At 50.4% G+C, this 19,962-nt stretch overlaps 9 protein-coding genes across 9 annotated transcripts; 4 read left to right on the top strand and 5 right to left on the bottom strand.

Annotated features, from left to right (window-relative positions):
- Positions 1 to 70: 70 nt before the first annotated feature.
- ABOM_001771 (NAD(P)-dependent alcohol dehydrogenase) lies at positions 71 to 1,307 on the bottom strand (the record flags this gene model as incomplete). Its single annotated transcript, XM_022528901.1, has 3 exons — positions 71 to 154; positions 227 to 1,075; positions 1,131 to 1,307. Coding segments are annotated over 3 exons (1,110 nt in total), but the record flags the coding sequence as incomplete, so codon positions are not given.
- Positions 1,308 to 2,246: 939 nt separating this feature from the next.
- On the bottom strand, positions 2,247 to 3,754 carry ABOM_001770 (serine hydrolase domain-containing protein; the record flags this gene model as incomplete). Its single annotated transcript, XM_022528900.1, has 4 exons — positions 2,247 to 2,668; positions 2,742 to 3,024; positions 3,082 to 3,233; positions 3,328 to 3,754. 4 exons carry the CDS (start codon positions 3,752 to 3,754, stop codon positions 2,247 to 2,249), a joined length of 1,284 nt encoding a protein of 427 aa, XP_022393308.1.
- Positions 3,755 to 4,560: 806 nt separating this feature from the next.
- Positions 4,561 to 6,003, bottom strand: ABOM_001769 (aldehyde dehydrogenase; the record flags this gene model as incomplete). The annotated part of the gene is made up of 1 exon (XM_022528899.1): positions 4,561 to 6,003. One exon carries the CDS (start codon positions 6,001 to 6,003, stop codon positions 4,561 to 4,563), a length of 1,443 nt encoding a protein of 480 aa, XP_022393227.1.
- A 760-nt stretch (positions 6,004 to 6,763) lies between these two features.
- On the top strand, positions 6,764 to 7,703 carry ABOM_001768 (SDR family NAD(P)-dependent oxidoreductase; the record flags this gene model as incomplete). Its single annotated transcript, XM_022528898.1, has 3 exons — positions 6,764 to 7,041; positions 7,090 to 7,424; positions 7,498 to 7,703. The coding sequence occupies 3 exons, from the start codon at positions 6,764 to 6,766 to the stop codon at positions 7,701 to 7,703; spliced, it is 819 nt and encodes a 272-aa protein (XP_022393228.1).
- An 888-nt stretch (positions 7,704 to 8,591) lies between these two features.
- ABOM_001767 (uncharacterized protein) lies at positions 8,592 to 11,112 on the top strand (the record flags this gene model as incomplete). Its single annotated transcript, XM_022528897.1, has 4 exons — positions 8,592 to 10,018; positions 10,074 to 10,541; positions 10,605 to 10,843; positions 10,901 to 11,112. The coding sequence occupies 4 exons, from the start codon at positions 8,592 to 8,594 to the stop codon at positions 11,110 to 11,112; spliced, it is 2,346 nt and encodes a 781-aa protein (XP_022393275.1).
- A 680-nt stretch (positions 11,113 to 11,792) lies between these two features.
- ABOM_001766 (amidohydrolase family protein) lies at positions 11,793 to 12,807 on the bottom strand (the record flags this gene model as incomplete). Its single annotated transcript, XM_022528896.1, has 2 exons — positions 11,793 to 12,679; positions 12,747 to 12,807. The coding sequence occupies 2 exons, from the start codon at positions 12,805 to 12,807 to the stop codon at positions 11,793 to 11,795; spliced, it is 948 nt and encodes a 315-aa protein (XP_022393276.1).
- Positions 12,808 to 13,289: 482 nt separating this feature from the next.
- On the top strand, positions 13,290 to 14,771 carry ABOM_001765 (flavin-containing monooxygenase; the record flags this gene model as incomplete). The annotated part of the gene is made up of 1 exon (XM_022528895.1): positions 13,290 to 14,771. The coding sequence occupies one exon, from the start codon at positions 13,290 to 13,292 to the stop codon at positions 14,769 to 14,771; it is 1,482 nt and encodes a 493-aa protein (XP_022393273.1).
- A 945-nt stretch (positions 14,772 to 15,716) lies between these two features.
- On the top strand, positions 15,717 to 16,646 carry ABOM_001764 (SMP-30/gluconolactonase/LRE family protein; the record flags this gene model as incomplete). Its single annotated transcript, XM_022528894.1, has 1 exon — positions 15,717 to 16,646. One exon carries the CDS (start codon positions 15,717 to 15,719, stop codon positions 16,644 to 16,646), a length of 930 nt encoding a protein of 309 aa, XP_022393274.1.
- Positions 16,647 to 18,064: 1,418 nt separating this feature from the next.
- ABOM_001763 (uncharacterized protein) lies at positions 18,065 to 19,348 on the bottom strand (the record flags this gene model as incomplete). The annotated part of the gene is made up of 1 exon (XM_022528893.1): positions 18,065 to 19,348. One exon carries the CDS (start codon positions 19,346 to 19,348, stop codon positions 18,065 to 18,067), a length of 1,284 nt encoding a protein of 427 aa, XP_022393272.1.
- Positions 19,349 to 19,962: the final 614 nt, after the last annotated feature.

The following is a 19,962-nucleotide window of genomic DNA, read 5'->3' as shown; positions in this document are numbered from 1 at the left end:
CGGCACCTTCTTCTGGATGAAAAAGAAGGGTAACTTACTGATCCTGATTTTAAATCGTCCAATGCTTTAGCTAAACATCGAGTAGGATAGCACTTTGTAAATCGATTAACGGGAAATTTCCTTCATTAAATAATTGCACCAGCTGAGGTATTAACTGGGATACGCCGTCAGTCCAGTTTGTTAACAGAATATAAGGAGACCAGAGAATAAAAACTAGAATACATACGGTCTTTGGATCTGCTCTTCCTTCAATTACACCGATTATCTTCTTACAAGAGAGCAGCAGGTCCAGCGCGTTGACTTGAATATTGGCTGCAGCTGGTGGTACACCAACAAGAGCCAGGGTGCCCTCATGAGCCAGGGCTGCAAGCGAGTCCTGTAAAAGAGACGCCACACCAGTAGTATCCAGAATATAGTCCACACCATCAGGAAAGATATCACGGATACCAGTCGCAAGGCTCTTGGCCTCTTTGGTATTGACTGTGTGCGTAGCGCCGAGGGAGGCTGCCATTGCAAGCTTTGCGTCGAGCATATCCACAGCAACAACCTCCCGAACGCCTATGGCTCTAGCTGCTAGCATTGCAGCAAGTCCAACACCCCCCATTCCAATGATAGCAATCTTAGAGTCGGTATTTGGGCAAAGCGCATTGAGTACTGTCCCCGCCCCTGTCAGATATCCACAAGAAAACGGCGCAAGAAACTGGAGGTCCGACGCCTGTGCGGAGATTTTCACCACAGATTTCTCTGTGACGATGGCCATTTTACTGAGGGAAGACTGTCCAAAGAATTGCCCATGCACTGGCGTGCCATCGGGTAAGGCAATTGGGGATGTTTTGTCTAAACGCGCACTGGAGAGAAAGTTGGTCTCGGTCATGTGGGGGCAGCTTCCGCAGCGGCCATCGAGACAAGCATTGCACCGGCCACAGGTATGGAATGACAGGAGCACCGTATCCCCTTCTTTCAATGACTTATCTGCCACTTCTGAGCCTACCTGGCGGACGACGCCAACACCCTCGTGACCAAGAACAGCAGGATACTGGCCGATAGGCATCCCTCCTTGTTGGACAACAACATCCTGAAAGACCATAAGACACAATGCTAACCATGGTCAGGGCAAGATGACAACGAACCGTATGACATAATCCTGTGTATTTGATCTCTACTAGCACCTCCGATGGTTGTACTTGGTTTAGAATGACATCGCGAAGAATAAACGGAGCGCCTTTTTTCTCGACCACATATGCTTTGGTGGCGATGGGGGCTTTCAAGGAACTCATGATGGATTTGTTTGATTTACTGGTGTCAAAGCTCAAGATAGTAGTAAATGTAAGTAATTATGAAAAAATTAATCTGGAAATATGAATCCTAGACGTACTCTCTGTTTCATTTTGTGTTCGCCACTTTCATTGATAACCTCGGACATTAGCTTCCCAGCGGGCGGAGCCAGAGCCGGAACGGAACCAGCTCCGCAGTGGGCGGCGGAGCAAATCCATAGACTCAAACGTTGCCACAGCGCAGAGTATGCAGACTCATAGAGCACCGGTGTTTCTTTTACTATTAATTTCCTTCCTAAGCGGTCTGCATTCAAGGAAGGAGGGGGGCGATCCACTATGCGGCACGGACACAACACTAGTGTGTATCTGCCTCTATGGAAATCACTTGCTTGGAGGTGTACAAACTCTATCGTAGAGCCTGGCGTAAACCATGCCTAAGCCCTTCTCAGGCATCATTCAGAGCTGTGTGCAAAATGGCCCAGTGTGCAAAGTAAGAGGACCTAAGTATGATGAATAATTGGTTCCGAGCTCTTCATATAGTGGCATACACACAGGGCTCCGTGGCTAGGTCCAGGTCTCCGGAGAGCTCGTAGATATATCTAGCACTCAGAAGGACAATCAAGCTGTACAACCTCCTCTTTCTAAAAAGCGATAGGTGAGTTGTTTTGGCGCCTCGCCGGAATGTGCTACGTAGGCTTTCTTACCCAGCTAGAGTGCTACAGGGAATGGCCTAGCGGATAGGTTCTAGTTGAAATACGAGATTAATCATACTGGTAATTGAAAAGTCTCAGAGTTATAGAGGTGTGGCAACAACCTGGTCGATTGGCTGTTGAGTAGGTCGAGTGCCCGTGTATCGGCTGAATAATCCGAACAACGATGAATGAAAACAGTCTGACAGTATGTACAGCTCATTTGCCCTGGTACTGTGTGTAACTGGTGTGCACAGTAAGATCGCCGGTGCCTTGAGGCAGACTATGTTCCCTGCAGACCTTCATACACTGCCGTCTCCACACTCGCCCATAGGAGACCAGTCTCTGGGTCGACGAATGGAAGTACCTGTGATGCAACTATCCCAGCAACACCTTTTTCTCGATCACACCACCAGAAGACATTGGAAAGCCCTGACCAGTGAGCTGTTGTATCCGAACGACCAGTTACGCTGGGCGAGATCATGAAGGTAAGACCCCATCCCTGTGGCGTGGGACTCGGACAGAGGGGATACAGCTCTTCGCAGGGAGAGACCAGATCGGGTTTCATGGCAGGTAAAGGCTGTCGAGCAAAGTCTGGGTGTTGGTGAATTTGATTCGTAAACATCTCTTTGACCGTTTCTGGAGAGAGGATTTGTTGGCCTGTCTCAGGTGAACGGCCATCGTTAAGGAGGGCAACTAGAATCTCTGCCAGGATAAGTGTTAGGGAAATGCTTTTGGGTGAGTTTTGCAGACCACGAAGGGGGAATGAATAACCTACTGCTGAACTCTTGGATGCTTCCAAACAGGCCTGCGCCGCCGCTGTGGAATACCTCCGCAGCTTCTTTTACGTCTAGCGGCTTGTTTAGCGGGTAATCTCGAGGCACAAGCCGGCCTCCTGCGCTGCGATACCACAAACCTACCAGTCGCTCTTTCATATGTGCTGAAGGGATCATGGAAACGTCGTGGACTTCAAGGGGCGCGAAGATGAATTGTTGCATGTAGTCGTTAAGCTTGATCCCCGTGGTACGTTCGACGAGTATGCCAGCCCAGTCAATGCTGATCTTACTAGCCTCAGTATTGTAACTCTATCATATCCTGAACAAGGGTATTGAACATACACCATATTCAAATCGCTCTCCTGGTTGGTTGACTAGCGGCTGGTAGAAGTCATGCATGTGCCCTGAGAACTCATCGTACTCAGGTATATCGCTGCCATGTTCTAGAAAATATGACTGCAGTTTTTGATTCAGGAATGAATATCCGAATCCAGCTTCCACATCACCGCACAGTTAGGGATGATATACGGGATTTTTGGAAGGACTTCAAATCATATCAGGAAACGGCGTGATATGAATAGTGCTTACCGGTATGAGTCAACAGCATTCTCAATGTGATTCCTCTGCTTTTCTCCACCTTGGTCCCATTTTCCTGAAGGACACAGACTTCTTTTAACTCTGGGCATAGGATTTCCACTTGGTCTGCATCATCGAGCCTAAGCACGCCCCTCTCAACAAGCTGCATACATGCAATGCCGGTTACCAATTTGGTACACGAAGCTAACCAGTATATGTCATGTTCGCTGTCGCGGAGCTGCCGGTCTTGCGCACCATTCTTATGCCCGCCCCCTTTTCGCCGAGTAGAGTGGCTGAAAAGCTCATATGGAGAACCATCGCCTTTGCCGACAACCACGACAGTGGCGCAAGGGAGGCCAGCATTTTCATCTGAACAGGCGTCATCTATGATAGTGCGAAGATTCGCAATCGTCTGAGGGGAGAGTGAAGCGGTTGCCATGTTGGTGTATTGCTAGACCTAACCTTCTTCCATTTCACATACCATCGTATGGTAGGGCTGGGGAGTATATATACAGCTGCCATGGATTAGAAACAAATCTACTTCGTAGATACCGGGACCATCATCCGCCTCGTTTCCCGAGTTCAACTAGGTGGGAACCCAACCTTCCCACCATCAATGACATTGGACTCTATAGTAACGTGGTATAATCCACATGGTTCTCGACTTTGCGGTAGAAGTCTTACGGATCTTTTCGCAGTAGTGCTTTCGAGCTTCTGACTCTCACTTCTATCTCTTTCCGTTGGTGCTTGCGGATGTGGTTCCCTCCGATTACCTTATCACCGGATGCTATTCCGCATGCTGTCGGGTGGGTCGCCAGCGAACTTTCCCCGGATGTCGGTGGCTATTTTATGTTCAATAGTACTACATGTATACTATTTTGTATACCAGCGCTATATTCGTTATGTCCCTGCGGACAGCATACAGTAGCCTAAGGCATTCATGTGTATAGCATAGTATGTGTAACCTGAGCATCTGACCACCAAAGAGCATTTTATCAGCTTGATGTAACTAGCTAGTACTATCATAGAAACTCGAATAAATCGTGACCTGGACGAATTGCAACAAAGTGAAGGGGAGATGCTGGTTTAATTGGTGTGTTGAATGCTGTCTGCTCAAATGATACATATCAAGCCTCGGAGGTGGCCAAACGTCTGTGGCATACATAGGCTAGTATACTTTCAACAACACGGGCGAAAAATAAGAAAAGAGACAAATGAAACAAGAAACGGAAAGGATAACTAATCTCAGTCCTTCCATGTCACAGACTTAGTCCGCACCCATTCACTCAAGCCCTCGCGCGCATTAAATCTCCCGAAGCCACTCCTTTTCATCCCACCATGTGGTAAGGCAGTCTCGTCGTGCACAGTCATGCCATTAATGTGCACCGCGCCACTCTGGATTTGTTTGGCAATACTGAAGGCCCTTCGCAAGTCCTCGGTAAATACCGCAGAGGTCAACCCGTACTCCGTATCGTTGGCGATCTGAATGGCCTCGTCATCGCTAGTGACGGTGATGAGACTCACTGAAGGGCCGAACGATTCACTATGATATATATTCATCGACGGATCCACATTTTCCAGCAGAGTCAAGTGCATTTTAGTTGTCTTATCGGGTATGACACCAGTACTTCTCGAGGCCCTTGCACCTTTGGATATCGCATCCTGAATTAACGTCTTGCTCTTGTTGAGAGACGCCGCGTTGACCATCTGCGCCGTCTGGTCGTGAAACAACCTTGCCACTGCCGCCTTGAGTGCTTCGGAGAACTGTGTGGCCACTTCCTCATGGACCAGGATCCGTTCAGTAGACATGCAGATTTGCCCCGAGTTGAGGAAAGAGCCCAACGCACACTCCGCCGCTGCCAACTGGAGATCAGCATCCGGACACACAATCGCCGATGCTTTCCCACCCAGTTCCAATAGAACGGGCTTCAAATATTTCCCAGCGGTGGAAGCGATGATCGAACCCACAGCGGTAGAGCCGGTGAAATTGATTTTCTGGACCAATGGATGAGAAATGAGTGCAGTCGTGACCGGTGCCGCGTCGCTTTGCCGGTGGTATAGAGTATTCAGGCAGCCTGGCGGCAGTCCCGCCTGGTGCAACGTATCGGCGATTGCCCAGAAAGACTTCGGTGCAGTCTCTGGGCCCTTAAGGACGACCGTGTTACCGGCCGCCAGTGGCAGGAGACATGACCTGAGGCCAAGGATATAAGGCGCATTCCAGGGTGCAATGGCGGCCACAACGCCGTACGGTTCCCGTACCACTAACGCACTGTGTCCTGGTGCCACAACTGTGGGGTGATCCCCTTGGATGGTTTGAATGAGACCTGCGACGTCCTTGCACATCTGTTGGATCAGGTCCCACTCGATGTCAAAGAACATCTGCCCTTCCCCCGTCTCCTGGTTGACATATTCGAAAAGCTCATCCTTTCGCCGCGCGAAGATCTCCGCCGCACGGAGGAAGATGTCTCGCTTCTCGTGTGGCTTTGTGCGAGACCAAGTTTGGACAGCCCTGTTGGCACTCTCTACCGCCACCGAAACGTCCGCCTCGGACGCAGTAGAACACTGGTACATAACCTCATGGTTTACTGGAGAAATCACATCGAAGGTCGACGGCGTACGGATCTCTAGACCATGTAGCCAGAATGGAAGCACTGACTCCTTGGGGTTGATTGGGCCGGCAGCTTCCATGGCAGATGTTGTATGAGGCATTTGATAACGACCACGAAGTCCGGATTGAGGAAGTTCTGGTCATTGTGAACCTGGTGGAACTGAGAGTACCACGAGCCACCTGTTATACAGACCGAACCTTTATCTGGAATCTGATCTACAATGCTGTCCAGTGAACATGAATAAGTGGTGGAGCCGGTACGACATCCGCAGCTGGAACGGCTAACGATCTGACACGGCAGATTCGGGGAAGCTAGAAATGTGCTAAAGCTTTGCAGGCGCTGGCTGGATGCAGAGCCCATGCAGTGACCCATGTTATTGAAGATGCTTTACTGGAAATACTAGTGGAGGATATCGAGCCGCGTAAAATTTGAAACGCTTGAATGAGTTGATTGGTACGTGTTATTCTATACGGATATGTGATGCAAGTTATCTCCTCGGCCGAACCTGGTAATATACATTTTGTAGAAACTTAAAATCATTATAATCATTAGTATCAAATGTGGTAGACTACTTCCAAGCGACGTGAATGGAGGCCACCATAGCTTCCGCCACTGATGATGACTTCACTCATGCGGATGTGGATCCGGATGTGGGTGCGGGTGTGTTCCCGCCGTTTTGCATGGAAATTGATATATGTTTGTTTGTCCGGAAAAACAGACCCCGAGAACGTTGACGTACAGGATGTAATTGAATCTGTATCGATTCAACATTCAGACTCAACTGAGAATTGAAATTCGGGAAGTTTTCTTGATCTGATCCCTTTGCTGCTCACATTAAGATGGCTGGTGTTCCCGGATTACTCGCTGGCAAGGTGTCCATCGTTACTGGGGCCTCTTCTGGTCTGGGTCGCGCAATTGCATTGGCATTCCATAAACATGGGGCGACGGTCGTCTGTGCGGATCGCAATGCCTCGAGCAAGGTGCCACAACAACCAACGCACGAACTCATCCAGGCTGGGGCGGGACAGAGTATCTTTGTCCCCACCGATGTCACAAATGCCGGTAATGTGAAGGACTTAGTCCAAACTGTGGCTGATAAATTCGGTCGTGTCGATGTGTATGCTTCGCGGTTTCATTCAGTGATAATTTGCTGACGGGGCGGCAGAATGGTGAACAACGCAGGCGTTGCTCCGGAGGCATCAAATCCGTGCCCCGTCAATAACACGACGGAAGAGGTCTTCGACTTGACATGGCAGGTCAATGTCCGAGGCACATTTTTAGGGTGCAAATATGCGGGTGCGCAGATGCTCCGGCAGCCGAGGATTGCGAGTCATCACAGCGCAGGCGCTATCATCAATGTATCATCGGTCTTGGGCCTGCTCGGCCTTTCAGGGACGCCAGCATATGCAGCTTCAAAGGGCGCGGTGATTGCCCTGACGCGCACTGTCGCTATGGACTACGCAGCTCATGGCATTCACTGCAATGCAATCTTACCGGGGTGTATGGTTCCCCATCCTTTCCACCCCATGCCTGCATTGACGGCCGACTGACGAGAACCTTGGAGGATATCCAGTTACGCGAACCCCCATGATCGCCTCGATGACTGAGGATAGCGAATTTGAGAATATATTGAAAGAATGCCATCCGCTCCAGCGAATCGGAGATGCGGAAGAGATTGCAGACGCGGCAGTCTTCCTGGCGAGCCGATACTCTAAGGGTATCACGGGGGTTAACCTGTCGGTGGATGGAGGCTTACATGCTCAACTCCGGCTGAAGTGATGCCTTTCATACCTGGCACCCCATACTGCTTTTAGTCAGTCACTGTTCTACCCATTTGGTTCGATTATTTGAATATACCATGGACTTGAGCCGACACGGATACGAGATCTTTATCCCGTGCTGGCCACACTTCTTTGGTCCCCGCAATTCTTCATTATTATGAGATGCTGCGAATTTGAAGTACGTGCAGCAGTACAATCCAATATGAACTTTCTTGTGTACGAGGAGGACGGCCAGTCATAATGGCCACTCCACCAGGATACTAAAGTAGAGTCTGTATATGCCCCATATATCCGTTTAGGAACTATATCGGCCAATTCGGCTGATATACACGATACAACGCGTATGTCTATTCTATATGGACATTGGCATGAATACCCAAAGATTATAGATTTAAGCCTCATTTGTAGTTCTATAGAATAATAACTAGTTCACTAACAACTATGGATTATTGATTAATACTCAATAAAAGCAAGGGCATTCCGGCTGGCTGGTTGATCCGGCCGACGGTCACCTGGTTTGTTTTCCGATCGGTTCGTCAGGGATGAATCCAAGCTTGTCCGTAAGGAGCGACCACCAGAGTTCTTTTCGGTAACGCTCTCGACCGCCTTTTGTGATTTCGTCTACGTTTCTGTGCTGATCGACAGCGAATCTATTTGATTCAACTCCCTCACTCCCTCCGTCCCTCCGAATGCGGGGTGCTACCCCGGGTGGGGAATCTTGCCACTAAGCCGGGCGAGCCGATTTAATCTATTGGGTTTTCTCCCAAGAAGGGTCCGCGCCCCTCTCAAATTATGTTAGGGGTTTCCCCAGAATGCCTACCCGATATATTGTCGCCACTCAGACTCCATCAACCATCCCTATTTGTATGGCCACAAGCACAGGCAAATGTCGCCCACAGAATCCGCTGGTGACCGCAAACGACGTCGAATCGCCGTCGCTTGCAATGAGTGTCGCGAGCGCAAGAGAAAATGTGACGGGGTAAAGCCCGTCTGCGGCGCGTGTGTCAAGAGGCCTTCTCCCCGGTGCGTCTGGGACGCGGGACGAAACGCGAAAGGATGGAATCATAGGTATGGTCATCCCAAGAGTCGAGTTCGTGTGTCACTGACATGCCCGTCTAGTTACGTCGAGTCCCTAAGAGGCCGAATCCAGGAATTAGAAGAAGGACAAGCAATGGCCAATGCCTCACGGTTTGGCCATTCGTCAGCTCGGCAGGCTGGCCAGGGCGAGGCTGCTGGCCCACCCGGACTCTCGCCCCGACAAATCCTTGCGGACGAGACGGATGGGCTTGGACTCCGGACACCTCAGCAATCTATGACATCACCGGAGGTGGTTGGCATGCCAGATGCGACCATGCCGGCTCCAGCCAGTGATGAGCTTTCCTCCTACTCGACCACCGGAGGACTCGCGGACGCCGTGCGGTCAGGGACGCTGGACAGGGGTTCTGTCGTAGAAGACGATGACTCTGACGATGAGTCTGCCATTGATGCCATGGGTGTCTTCGGGTCCTTTGACGATCGAGGGCGCCAGGGATCCAGCTTTTTCGGCTCTGCAAGCACCGTTAGATTTCTCAGCCATGCTCGCCGGGCCATGAGTCAAAATGAGAGCGGCCCAGGCGCATGTCCATCGAGGAGTGGGCTACCCGGAATTTTACAGCAGGAAGGAATTGGGGGAGGAGGGCGCTCGCTGTCCTCAGTACGAACCACGTCCAATTCTAGTATCCGGCGCGGGGAATACCAATTCAGCATCCCGCCACGACATAAGGCCGATGCCCTACTCGATAGTTACTGGACCTATGTTCATTCCCTGTATCCATATCTACACCGCCCATCGTTCACTCAGAAATATCTGACTCTGTGGTCGGCGGCGCCAGACCGTCTTTCCTCCAAGGCCTCGAAGTCTCCGCCAAGTCAAAGTTACTACCGGAATATAGATGAGAGGTTGTTCCATTGCCTACTCAATTTGGCTTTTGCCTTAGGATCTCAGTTCGGCCCAACCACGGAGGACGGCGATCGAAGTCAGTTGGGGTTGACATTCTTTGAGCGCGCTAAAGCGCTGATGGATTTTGACCTCCTCGTCCAGGGCAATATTTTCCTCGTACAGATGCTCATACTGATGGGCCTCTATCTTCAGAGCACTGAAATGGCCAACGCATGCTGGACCATGGTCGGCTTGGCGATTCGCACTGCGCAAGGCATAGGTCTTCATCACGAACCGGAATATTGTGAGCAGGGATGTTGTTCAAAGACCAAACTGAGCCAGCTGGAGATCGAGATGCGCAGACGAGCCTGGACCGGCTGCATCCTCCTGGACCGGTAAGTCATCTTCCTTATGAAGACAGTTCAAGATACTTGGTCTAACACCCTCCAGGATCTGCTCCATGACATTTGGGCGGCCACTGATGATTCATCCCGCCATATCTCAACGCTGCGTTCCCCCGTCTGCCATCGACGATGGCCTTTTATCCCAGGATCCTGACATGCCAGCAGCCCAGCCGGCAAATATTCCCAGCGTGACTGAATCCTACATGCAATGCATCCAGTTGCAAAATATCCTCGGTGAGATTCTTGAGGCTCTATACTATGAAAGCAGTGATAAAGGAAGTGGAAAGCTCGACGTCAGTTTCAATTTTATAGCGGCATCCACAGCCCACGACAAACTCAACGATGGTGGATTACAGGTGTTGCTTAGGCTGGACAAGTCACTGACTTCCTGGTGCCGAAGTTTGCCCGCTCACCTAAAAGCTCAGAACTATAATTTCACGGCTTTGGAGAGCCGTCGCCTGTTCGGGCCGGACACTCCCACGTTCAATCGGCAGGCAATCATTCTTCATGCAAGGTCTGTGTGTATCTTTAATCAGCTTCTGCAAATGATACGTTACTCATATTGCTCAATTGGTAGGTATCTTCATGTGCGATTGTTTATGTTCCGCCTAGTCTTGTCGGCGGCGCTTTCCCATTCAAGTGGCCAGCACACCCCATCGAAGACGGATCCCTCGATGGAGTCAGCGATGCGACAAGACATCCTGGATAAAGGTGTCAATCTGTGTGTGTCGTCCGCCTATGACCTCGTCGAACTAATTACGGCCAATCTACACATCCACAACGATATCCTTCCTCCATCCTGGCACAATGTTTTTTGTATGTGCTCCTAGATCATCCATTGATCGCCGGTTGCTGATCCATCAACTCATCTAGACATGCATAGCTGTGCAATTGTCTTTCTCATCTGTCACCTCTGCTGCCTCAGCCGCATCAAGGATGAGAATGTCCTTACGACCGGTTGGAATAAATGCTTAAGCTTCTTCCGCTCCTATCAATTACGGAGTCGGTCTGCCAAAAGGTGTCTTCGAATCATGGAAGCCGTCCGGGGGGATCCTTTCCCTTCCCAAAAGTGTAGGTCCCATTGATGTGCAGTACCCGAGATGTACCGACTCATTGATAACCCATGCTTAGATCCCCATCCTGTCAACCTTCGTGACAGCTCTTCCAGTCAGTGCCAAAATATATTGTTACAACACGAGGTGGAGTATCCACGACAGTTCTTTTTTGAACCAGGCATGCCCGCTGATCAAACGACGACAAGTTGGATAACTGATCCTGTTGAAATCAATTGGCTCTCGATATTCCCTTTCGTAGAGGGCCTGGATGATGGGAATTCAGGGTTGGGCGAAATTGGCCTCGGACCGGACGCTATGCCAGACCGCCGTTGATTTCTAGGACGACTCCTACGCGCAGTTGTAGTGTTATATGCCCTTGTACTTTCATAACATAAATACCCTCATGACCAATGACCTACCCCCTCACCGCTTCATGACTCTAATCTGATATAACAGCGAAATTACGAATGACAGTTTTCTATTGCACGTTTGGAAAGCTTTGACATTGGAACGAGAGATTAACTATGCACTAGAATGACGGGACGCATCGCCCATTTTCTGCATGTCAAACAGACTCTGCAAGAGGCCACTTGAACGTTTGTGTATAGTGGGGAAGGGAGATGACTGGATTTAGCATGGCTTTGTGAAGCACGTTCAAGGTGGGCAGATTTCTAACGAACAAGCTAGGCCCTTCGTTCCATGGGCCTGTTTTACTTCAGTCGAGGAAACAAGGCTAGCCCGTTCCCACGGTTAATCTTATCAGCGAGGCTTGCATCCTCAAACTGGTAGCTATCCTGGCGTGACGTGTGGTAATTGATGATATCATTGTTCGCATACGGCGTGTCGCTGCCGTACAGGAGATGACCAGGCTTGGCGAATTTCTCCATGACACGCAGCACGTTCTCCGATCCAGCAACCGCTGTGTCGTAATAAAAATTGCGGGCATCATCCAAGAAGGCGTCCTGCTCCTGTGGTGTCTTGGCCAGGATGCTGGTGGGCCGGCCGATCAGGAAGGGCAACACACCACCGGCGTGGGACAAGATGATCTTACAGTTGGGGTTGTTCCGGACTGTCTTATTATACAGCATGTCGAGAGCGGTCTGGGTAGTCTCGAATGGGTACCGGATGACCGGCTGTGCCAGGCCACTGACTTGGCTGATGTCAACTGGGTGGGTAGGGTGCACCAAGATGACGGCCGAGCGACGGTTGAGCGCGGCCCAGATATCCTTGAAGTCTGGGTGACCTAGATAGTGGTTGTCCTCGCCATACCGGGTGAAGAGCACCACACCGTCGGCCTTGAGCACGTCATATGCATAGTCAAGTTCCTTGAGTGCCCTTTCCTTATCCATGAGGCTGGGTAGCGACGCAAAAAAGCCGTACTCCTGGGGCTTCTCATCGCGGAGTTGAGCAGTATATTCATTGGCTTTGCGCGCCAGCCTGGCTGAAGCCTCAGGGTCTTTCAGGATACACGCTCCCGGGGCTGTCAAGGAGAGAATGCTAGTCCCGATGCCAAACTGCTTGTTCACCTTCGCATCCAGCTCGGGCGTCCAGTCCGGAATGAACCAACCGGATGGATCACCACCGCAGCTTTCCAGGGCTGATTATGAAATCTGTTAGACAATGAAACAATGACAGCCTGCAAGATGAAGAGAACTTTCACCAACCTTCACGGTAAAAGTCCGGGACAAAATGGTGGTGGACGTCGATTCTGTTGGTGGCAGGCATTTTTTCTAGGAGAACGGCGATTGGTAAATATCAATGTATCGAGTAAAAGCCCTTGTAATTCTTTCGAGCTTATCAGGGTATTCTCAGTTCCTCGAGATAAGACGATCTTTATAGGTAAAATGCACCACGATGACGTCCGCACCAGTAGTGGCTTCCATCCGTGCGGCACGGCGTCCACCGTGGCCACTGGGGTTTCCCGCAATTCCGCAGTTGTGCCAGCGTTACGCAAACTGTACCCACATAACCGGTGCTGATCGTCGCAGGTTTCCCAAGGGTCAGTAAGAATGCGGGGATATGCAGCCCGGGTTCACATCCGCATCCTCCCCGGATCGTCTGCCGCACCTCTTTCCGGAAAGGCGGCGTGCGGAGAAAGCTTCATTCAACGTTGGGGAGGCCAGACCATGTCATATATAAGACATTGGATCAGTTCTATCATTCTTTGTCAAGTTGGAGTCAGCCGTGACCCAGTTCTACCGTCCATCATGAACCACTACTCCTCTGACCGCGTCCACGATGTGATCATCGTTGGCGCAGGGATTTCCGGCATCAACACTGCCTATCATCTCCAGCGCAAGCTCCCCGAGTTCACTTACTCGATCTTGGAGGCGCGTGAGAATATCGGGGGCACATGGGACTTGTTTCGCTACCCTGGGATTCGATCGGATACTGACCTCCACACATTTGGCTTCGGGTGGAATCCCTGGAATGAAAACCGTGCAATTGCCGATGGGGGGTCCATTGCAAGTTATTTACGCGCATCGGCTGAAAAGGAGGGCATCGATCGACATATTTTATTTCGACATCGCGTTGACACAGCCAATTGGTCGACGGCAAAGCAACAATGGGACTTGGACGTGGAGGTCAAGGGCGGCAAGCGGATCGCGCTCCATGCTCGATTTCTCGTTTTGGGAACTGGATACTATGACTACACCGAAGGGCTTCAACCTGAGATTCCGGGGCTCGCGACCAGCTTCACGGGCACGGTGGCGCACCCGCAGTTCTGGCCCGAGGACCTCGACTATGCCGATAAGCGAGTCTTGATCATCGGCAGCGGTGCCACGGCCATCACCCTTCTCCCCAACATGGCGGCCAAGGCGGCGCAGGTCACGATGTTGCAGCGCAGCCCTACGTATATTATGTCAATGAACAACACGACCGGCATCTCGTGGAGGCACAAGCTACTGCCGCGCAGCTGGTCGTTTCAAATTGACCGATGGATATTCATCTGGATGATTGTCATTATCTACCACTTTTGCCGACTCTTCCCGGAACGATCTCGAAAGTCCCTGCAACAGGCGGTCGCGAAACAGCTTCCCGACCATATCCCTGTCGATCCGCACTTCACACCCCAGTATAAGCCCTGGGACCAGCGGCTGTGCTTTGCACCCAATGGCGACTTCTTCGAGAGCCTACGCTCTGGAAAGGCGTACGTGGAAACTGGTCGCATCAAGAGCATTACAAGAAACACAGTGCACCTGGAGTCGGGCCGACAGCTGGAGGCTGACATCATTGTACCGGCCACGGGATTAAAACTAGCCCTTGGTGGACGCATCCAAATCCACATTGACCATAAGCCTGTCGACCTGGCAGATCGCTATGCCTGGCACTCCGCACTCCTTCAGGACGTGCCTAACCTCGCCTTCATGATGGGATACATCAACGCTTCATGGACGCTAGGGGCCGAGACATCCAGCCACATCTTGTGCCGGATCTGGCAACATATGAAGAAGAACGGCTACAGCACCGTCATCCCCCGTGTGCCGACCGGGTCCGCCATCGAGCCGCGGATGATCTGGAATCTGGACGCGACTTATGTCAGAAAGGCGACACGCAGTATGCCTCGGTGTGGCAACTTTGGGCCATGGAAAGGCCGGTCCATCTATGGCGTAGATCTATGGAAGGCGAAATACGGAAGGATCACTACGGACCTGGAGTTCCTTCCAGCAAGGCAAAAGTCGCAGTAGTCAGAAGCGTCGTCGCTCACTCACTTTCTCACTTGTTGCCTGTATAGCGGAGTCTCTATTATGTATATGATATACCAAATAACAGAGTGAAATGGAGGCCATTCCTTTATTATCTCTGCTTTGCTCATTTAGTTTTACTTTGAATTTTCGTTTCCTACGTTGCATTTTCACCACAAAATGGTAAATATGTCCCTAGCTTCTTTCTATCTGTGTTAGCCATGAGGAAGAGCGAGATAGTTATCTAGATATTTTGTAGCTATGTGGACACGAGGATTGGTTGGATGATACTAGTATATAGTGAAGAACAAATGTATTATAGCGATAACAGAAGATACTAGTATACATAACGATGGGGTAAAAATACCGCTGCTCTACATAAAACCATCTTACAAACTGTTATAAGCCAGAGGTATGCTACCCAGTAGCAAGATACCAAGCTCATAGCATGTGCATAGGATTCCAAGGGTATTACTGACTGGATCCAATCACATGACCTACCTCCGCGCGTTTTCATCTGGTTGAACATTTCGGATGAAGGAAGCTTTCGAGGCGGAGTCTAGCCCGGGATCAGAGGGACGGCTTAGTGATTCTGCGGAAGGCCATCCGCCAAGGTTCCCATGGATCCCAGTTCCCCTCCCCCCGCCGGCCTATTTGGATGTACATTCCGCAATCCTCTTTGCGGGGAGCCGCGGATCTGGGGACCCCAGGCTTGTCATATCTGCATTTCTCTCCAGGATGGGGCCCCGCAATCCCCAGGCAGAATGTATATTTAAGCTTGAAGCCAGAACCACACTATGCGAGGTCAATAACCAGCTCAACATCTTCTCTCTCTCTCACTCAGAAGCAAAGCTTGGATCATTCCAACTATATCCTACCCAAACGACTTTATCCTTCAATTCCTCTCCTCCTCTCCCATTTACTTTTCTTATATTCAGGACACACAGAATGACTGGCCCAAAGCAGCTCAGTCATACGGCCCTTGCCGATGGCTTCCTCTTCGGCGAGGCGCCGCGATATAAAGACGGGCTTCTCTACATCAGCGACATGACAGGCCGCACCATAAACACCATCGACACAAAGTCAGGCGAGAAGAAGGTGCTGTGCACGGTAGAGAACCAGCCGAACGGCATGTGCTTCATGCCGGACGGGGCACTGATCTGGTCATCCATGTTCGACGCCAAGCTATACCGCCATGACTTCTCGACCGGCAAGGACACGCTGTACGCCGACATGTCCGGGGTCATGACGGGCTACTGCGGCGACATGACGGTGGACAGCACGGGCCGCGTGTACGTGGACGACACAGGGGCGCGGGTGCTGCACGGCGAGCAGCCGTGTGCGGGTCGACTGTTGATCGTCGAGACGGACGGGTCCGTGGACGTGGCGGCCGAAAACATCATGTTCCCGAATGCGCTCTTCATCAGCAACGACGGCGAGACCATCTACTGCGCCGAGACGTTCGGGTACGGCCTACTGCGCTGGGATATCGGCGCCGCTGGCCGTGTGACCAATCGTCAGAAAGTCTGGTCGCCGGCCGTTTTGTCACCCTCGGGCCAGACTGGCCACACTGAATCGCACGGCCTCGTGGGAATTGATGGTGGATGCATGGATGCTGATGGCGGCATGTGGCTTAGCCTGCTGGGCCTTGAGAAGTTTGTTCGTGTTGACCAGCAAGGCTATGTCACTCATGAAATTCAGGTCTCCGGGCATGCTACGGCCTGCACGCTCGGTGGCCCTGATGGCAAGACCTTGTACTTGGTCACCAATTGGACCCCAGAGCATGAGAATCTCTTCACAGCGATGGTTGCCAAGCAGACCAAGTGTACTGTCAGCTATGCCCAGGTCGAGGTTGGGAAAGGCACGGCCAGCCCGTAACGGATGCTGCATGTTGGATTATATTCTTGTTTGGTAGTAGTTAGGTACAGAAGTCAGCGATCTTTTCAGTTACTCTTACGTGCACACCCAGCGGTTAGTTGTGAGAAATACAGACTTTTGTTTCAGACAATCTTATAAGCATCCTATACAGTAGGGACATGGGTCAAGTTGAGGACTGTATGCCCATGTAGAACGATGAAGAGCTCTGTATCTATCCTTAGCGGAATCTAGTCATGCCCTCTCAAGGTGAGAGATATCGTGTCGGAGAGTCCTTCCAAGAAGCCACGGGTGTACTAACTTTTAGACAGTTTCAGAGGGCAGCAAGAGACATGCCGTCCGTCATTCAAAAAAATGAAAAAAATAAAAAACATACAACAGGAGGGATTCGCTGGTGGTCACCCACCCAACTACTAACCTCCCGGCGTGTGGCTTAAGTACGGCTGAGCGGACGGGAAGCCCTGTTCTCCACACCCTGTGGTCGTATGTACTGGCTCTTTAGTTGAAGGACGTTATATAGCATTAAGGGACTCTAGTAGGACTCGGCAGCAAACGGTCCACTTTCTTTTATGCGTTCTACGGAGTATTTCACAAATAACCCCTCCCACCAGACTTTGCTGCAAAGTTGACATTCTTCTCTGTCGATATAAATATATTTTGTGAAGTACTATCTCGGCACAAAATCTTTGTCGTGAACAAGTAAATAGAGTTCAACGTCAATCCCAACAGTAGTAGTATTTAAAACCTCTTTTCCTTCATCGTTTGGTCGGATACCCTCACTGCCAGGTGGCTAGGTAGTAATTACCTACTTGGCTAACCGCCCTCTTTTATCAGCAGTACAGAACTAGGGCTGGGTCTCTGGCAGCGGCTGTAGCTAGATTAAATAGACCTAGTAAACCAACGAAGTAAGTTAGTACAGAGTGGCGGTATCGGCTTTGAGCGTTTGAACGCGTACATCATCTATGGCGGTGATTTTTGTGCCACCATTTTGATAAAGGATTCACCATCATTCTCCCTCCAAGCTGGTCTAGATGAATCGAACTCGTTCGGCCTTTATATGGGCTAGTACACTATTGGATTTACTGGTGTTTTCGGAGCTACGGATCATCGGATGACCAGCATGATACTGGACCCCACGTGCCATTGTTTTAACGGAAACCCACATGTCTGTTCAATTGGAACTTTGGATATCGATGGAACGACACCAAATAATTTAAATCACGTATCGTTAACATTGATCCCGGTTTGCCACAGGTACGTGTTGGTCCTTGGAAGACTTGATGTCGTGGCTTGTGTGCCAACTGAATGAAGTCAACTGATGATTGCATTAGTGTGTCGGCCAGAGAAATAGCTAATGTGTCCTCTAAGGCCAAAGGAGTAAGTGGTATCTTTGTACAATGAGGTACTTGATGAACTAAACCCTATACTTCGAATGTATCTTTACTCTTGTAATATTCAGGCAGAGCCCATTTCACCATCCAAGAGGACTCGAGGACGTGCTTAGCAGTAGGTCGATCCTCAGGTCTAAATGAGAGCATAGATCGCAGCATCGAAGAAATGGCATGCTTTTCCTCCTCATCAAACGGTGCTATCCCGCACTCTCGTCTCGGCTGCTGCACACTGTCGTCGAAGCGCGTTTCCCATGATCGAAAGGGGTTTCTATTTATCGGCCTACCATCCTCGGTGAATTTATCCTGTCGTGCTTCCCATTTCTCCCACCATTCGGGTGGCAAAATACCAAGAGCATCAACATGTTCGCAGGTCATATCATCCTGCGTAGCAAGAAAGCCTTCAAATAATGGCCTCTGGGCGACGATGGCCCAGATAGAGCATGCAAGCGTCCAGATATCGGACGGGAAGGACAAAGGTTTGTTTGGTTCAAAGTGTGCCTCTGGGGGACGGATTACAAGGGGAGTCTGGGATTCATATTTCTGTTCTTGTGAAGGTGCAAAGGCTTCGCCAAAATCGCTGAGCATAATGCTGGCGTCCGCAGAAGAAATCTCCTCACTAGCCTTCCCAAGCCATGCTGGCGCAATGCCATGAGAGGGGACACCCGGTGGAAGCGGTTTCCCGTCTAATGGAATCACTGGGTCCAATTCCGGTGCTCCGTACTCTGCGTATAACCTTTCAACCGACATTTGGCTGAAGTCGGGTGGCATTTTAAGAAGAATATTGCCTAGATGAAGATCTCCATGGACGTAACCCCGAGCATGTATGTGCTCAACAGCAGTCGCCAGTTGCGCAGCCAATATTCGGGCCACATGGGGCTGGAACAAGCGGATCCAGGATCCATCTTTTACATCAGCCAGACTAGCTCTGGCTGGGATGGTCACATAGCAACTATGGTTGCCATTTGGGCCTTGGATGTTGAATTTATCTATGATCGAAGGGATCATTGTTGCGCCCAAGCATTTGACAGACGCATGCTGAGAGCCAGCCAGGGTTGATAAAATCTTAAATTCCTGTGACTTTGAATCTGCAGTGCAGACTTTGATCGCGACATATTTCCTGTTTTCGTCATCGTGAGCAAGCCACGTAGTAGAATAGGAGCCATAGCCTAGTTTATGAAGTATGCGATAGCGACTTCGGAACTGGTCGCCAATCTTGACGGGGTGATAGCCTCCTGGTCGATAATTCTCCAGTCTCTCTACTCCTTCAAGAGATTCATACAACGGTTCAAATGCAACGGCTTTAGTGGGCGCCATGATGTTGAACGTGGTGACAGAGAATGCACGATGGAACTGGTCGGGACAAAATGGTTGACAAAGTGACTTCGGTGAGAGAAGACAGGCGGGTATTGAAGAGGGTGGCCGTCTCAACAACGAACGATACATGACCAATGTCGTCCGTAAAGTATCGAGAGCATTGAAGGAAATACCTCATTCGCTGCCACTTGTACCTGTTGACGCTGTCCGGTTGCAGTGCCCAGTGGTTATTTAACGCCAGTCTGTTTGTTCTCCCTTCCTGGAAAGACATTTCCCCGCTCCGGGCGGGCATTTCTTGCTCCACGATTGGCCCAGGCTATGTTGGCGCTAACGCTCTACCCTGTCTAACCCTAACAGATAACAATGCTGGATGGACTATTGGCCTTTTTTCCTTTTCCCTTTTCTTTTGTTTTATCTTCTTTGTTCCACATCAAGGTGCATATAGCCTCGCTCGCAGATGGTTGGCCCCTGGGTCCCAGATCTATTTTGGTAATTATAGGGAGCGGCAAAATCGAGGATTGTGATTGATGAAAGTGCTTTTGCTAGGCGCTAACACGACTACAGCGAAGTTTCTGTCAAGATCTAGAGATGAAAGGCAGCCTAAGAAAATGATG

This window comes from Aspergillus bombycis, assembly GCF_001792695.1.
Source record: "Aspergillus bombycis strain NRRL26010 chromosome Unknown contig00008, whole genome shotgun sequence".
Classification (NCBI taxonomy): domain Eukaryota; kingdom Fungi; phylum Ascomycota; class Eurotiomycetes; order Eurotiales; family Aspergillaceae; genus Aspergillus; species Aspergillus bombycis.
Note: the sequence above shows the minus strand (reverse complement) of the source record. Positions and strands in the feature narration are given on the sequence as shown.